Consider the following 4,315-nt stretch of genomic DNA (forward strand, 5'->3'; position numbering starts at 1 on the left):
AATGGTTTAGGTTAACATGTAAGATAACATGCGTTTCTTACAAATTCCACCTGTATATCAAACTCAAGCTTGATTCGCTGTCAGGAATTACAGAAGGACAGACCTTTAAAAAACATAAACAGCATATCAATAGAACAAAGGATTTATACCTATATATATCTTTGGCAGTAAATTGACACAGAAACCCTTATTCTGATATTTAATTGGAAGTATGTGTCTATAAATTTAAGAGACTACCACTATTGAAGCTCACTGTTCCAGTTCTTGCACAACTATTGGACAGTCTTTACACAAAATGCAAATTTCTTTTGTTTCAAATAATTGTTCATTGTTAATTTATCTGGATTTTCATATTACTAATGAGCTAATGCACTGTAAACGTAAGAATTGTATACTGATACAGGTAAGCCCACACAAGATATGTTGCGTCACAGAAACGTATAATTGTGGAAACGTTTTTATTGCATGGAGACATAATTACACAGCTATACTTTACCTGTATCATAAAATCGTGAGCCATCAGGATCCAAGTACGTTTCGCACAATAAAGCTCTTTTTCCTTTCACGTCGTCCGGGTGACTTTCAGAATTTACCTGTAGCAAATCTCTAACTATTTCAAACTAATCTAAATCACTGTGCATGTTATCTGATATTTATCAAAATTAAATCATTAACAAGACTTGCTAAACATCAAATATCATGCACATTAATTTTAATTACAATAAATAAGCATGACAAAAGTTGAAGGATACCTTTCTATACAAATTAAATATAGTGGAGTCAAATAATGAATTAAATTGCATCATACAGCTGTTTCGTCCTTCTAGGACTAATCAGTGATGCTGTGTGTCTAAATTTGAAAACCAAAGGAGCCACTCAGAAATCGAGATGGGGAGGTGCACTAACTCCATGACCACAATGTGATTACATGCAGTCTAAAACATACAAAATCCATCTCAAAAGATAAAAAAGAGAATTTGTCTATTTTTATTTTTCCAGTCAATCTCGAAATAACAGATGAACAACCATGAAACACAAAGTTCAAAGACCTGAATGATCACCTGGTTGTTATTACCTATATATAATGATCACCTGGTTGTTATTACCTATATATAATGATCACCTGGTTGTTATTACCTATATATAATGATCACCTGGTTGTTATTACCTATATATAATGATCACCTGGTTGTTATTACCTATATATAATGATCACCTGGTTGTTATTACCTATATATAATGATCACCTGGTTGTTATTACCTATATATAATGATCACCTGGTTGTTATTACCTATATATAATGATCACTTGGTTGTTATTACCTATATATAATGTAATGTTGTCAATGTACTAGGAATAATTATCAAATACTCAAAACAATGCTGAATCTTTTTATAGTTAAAGTAAGAAACGAACAGCAATGTTCATTTCTGTTGTTTTTTTCTTCACTTATATCATTATGCATACAATACAATACCAGAGATAATCATTAATATAAAGGGTACTGTAAGCTTTAACATTTACCTCTGTGGATAGCAAGTGATGGATATAGGCTGCACCTTTTTGTGTTCTGACATAAGAACAACCTGGGCTCGTTTTAGCATGTTCTGCCCAGTAATCATCAGTACACGGCCCAAAAATGATTACGACACCACAGGTAAAGCATCTAATATTCTCCCCTAAAACAGATAAAAATATTGTATCCAAGTATTTATCTTATTATATATTCAACATTAATATTTTTAATTCTGTATAAGAATGATATTGCATTAAACACCACACAAAATTAATCATCACTCCAACAGATCCAAGCAGAGTGAAAAGTTGTAAGCGAGGCATAACTCTAAACAGAATATGATGCCATATTAAGTATTATGGCTGACGATAAGTGACGTAGTACGTGATATTATCCAGACATGACGACTCTCTAAGGTCACAGTTCTCAGACATAATGTATGTAGTATCACTGATACAATGTTGGGTATTACTGATGTTAAAGTACACTAAATACGAAGTAACACCTCAAAATATTCAAAATATAACACTGAACATATGTCACAAATCAATGCTTATCATATCACTTGTGCATTTTGATAAATGTTTGTATGACATATCAAAATAGCAACTTCAGAAATAAAACACATTACTTACCCGTATAATAGAAACCAGCATCTGCTAATGAATCGCAGTCAATACCAGAACAAACAGGTAGAAAAGTTTCCAAACGCTTCACTACTTTATTTAAGTAGGTACATCGTTCAGGTCTGAAAAAATTCTCAGCTTCTATCTGCAGCTCTTCTTCATCATTTACAATCCATTCTGATTTACTTGCTAACAAACCACCCATTTCTTGACAACCTCCATCCCATGCACTTTCTGCATCTATTGAATCTGCAATCAAATTTCATGACATCACTTTTTTGCGTTTTGCTGGGATTTCAAAATTTAAATTCCAGCAATATCAAGTGTTAAAGGAAGAAAGATACATAAAGAAGAGAGAAAAAACTTGTCTACGTATGTCCTTGTATCGACACAATGATTTCATAGCTTCATTAAACAAGCATACTGATTATTGCTAACACATATGAGCCATCAAAGGCTAATAAACAGTAATGATTTACAAAGATGGTGCTGTTTGTTGTTAATTTGTTAAAAAAAGCAATGAATTTATCATCGATGAAAATATGGTATAATTATCAAAACAAGGGATTGAACCAAGCCAGATACTGCAAAGTGTTTCTGTGAAGTCAAAGCTAGTAAATTTACCCGAAGCTTGAAATTAGATGGTGAGTGGTTAATAAAATCTACAAGGTCTCCACGATATCAAACGTAAATTCCCAGTCCTTAAGGAAAACAGATCTATTGATTCATAATGTGGATTCATCTAATTCTAAATCAGTATTGCAATGTACTGTTATCATAAGTTTCTTTTGTACACTCCTTCTAGGTACCGCATAGAGAGATAACATTATTTTTTATGAAAAACAAAGTAATGAATTAGCTAGAAATGGAGGAAGCAATTCAATGTTTAATTTTTGTCTGAAACATTTTGAAGCTGATGAGACTCTGTAAATCTCCAGGAACAATGACAATGAATACACAAGGTAGACTCTTCATCCACCCCTACAAATGAAGCTTGATAAAAAATATAACTTTACCTGTTGTCCATTTCTCACATCTATTTGGTTCATCACATGACTTTTCCTTGGTCTCGTTTAGTTCATCATATGTAATTTTTAGTTGTTCAGTTTCTGTCCTTTCGGGGAAAGATACTGACAATGTAGGAACTACATCCGTCATTGCTCCGAGTTTCTTAGTAATTTCCTTCATCTTTAATGAATGATCCTCATGGCAAAACCCTTAATCAATGCAATGCAACTACTTACATGTCTTTAATTAATAAGTTAACAAAACCACTACACTAGTAATATAAACTCACATTTGGAAATTGATATCAATATCAAATATGATATGTAGTATTTCAATAAACAAGTAAAGAACTACTTATACTGCAAGACACGTTCTGTCCCATATTTCATGTAGCTTATCTTTCAGTGGTATCAAATGAACAGTATCTGCTAAATACTGCTGAATCATCCTATGGTCAACCTATCATAAAAAACATTCCTCTTATCTTTTGTATTTCCACCATGCCTACCATTATCTAGACATATCTCTGTCAACACCTTGATAATAAAATATTTCAAACCTCTTTTGAAGGAAAAAGAGACAAAATAAAAAAATTCCATAGCTATTATATGTATTGTATATCTTTACTAAAGCTTCTATGATAGGATCATGTTTGTGTACTTTAAAATATAACAAATCAAGATTCAATCCATGTATACTGGTTGATGGTCCTAATGACCTTTTATGTGTTGACAGGCTGTTAAGAATGTCATAATAATAATGATAATAATAATAATAATAACAATGTATAACACCATAGGAAGTTATATCTTGAAATAATTTGAAATACCTAGCAAGTACAATGTTTTAGCAATGTAATTAACAGTTGTCACCAGAAAAATAGATCAATGTCGACTGATCAACTCTAAGCAGGTTGAACAACATTTGATGAATATAATATTTCCTGAAGTAATATCATTCCATTAATAACATAATACAAAAAAATTTAATTTTCAAACATGACAAGGTACAAAGAAGAGATGGAAAGTCGGGTATTTGTTTCTGGGAAGTTGGGTATTTGTTTCTAGGGAGTTGGGTATTTGTTTCTAGGGAGTTGGGTATTTGTTCCTAGGGAGTTGGGTATTTGTTCCTAGGGAGTTGGGTATTTGTTTCTAGGGAGTTGGG

The 4,315-nt window shown here is 32.1% G+C and overlaps 1 protein-coding gene across 1 annotated transcript; it reads right to left on the reverse strand.

Moving 5' to 3' along the window:
- Positions 1-1,525: 1,525 nt before the first annotated feature.
- Positions 1,526-3,331, reverse strand: LOC132554678 (uncharacterized; the record flags this gene model as incomplete). Its single annotated transcript, XM_060218990.1, has 3 exons — positions 3,160-3,331; positions 2,153-2,392; positions 1,526-1,680 (listed from the first exon to the last, which is right to left on the reverse strand). Coding segments are annotated over exons 1-3 (567 nt in total), but the record flags the coding sequence as incomplete, so codon positions are not given.
- Positions 3,332-4,315: the final 984 nt, after the last annotated feature.

The sequence above is a fragment of the Ylistrum balloti genome, unplaced genomic scaffold (genome assembly GCF_031769215.1).
Source record: "Ylistrum balloti isolate Yb309-2 unplaced genomic scaffold, AGI_CSIRO_Ybal_v1 Utg370424, whole genome shotgun sequence".
In the NCBI taxonomy this organism is placed as follows: Eukaryota; Metazoa; Mollusca; class Bivalvia; order Pectinida; family Pectinidae; genus Ylistrum; species Ylistrum balloti.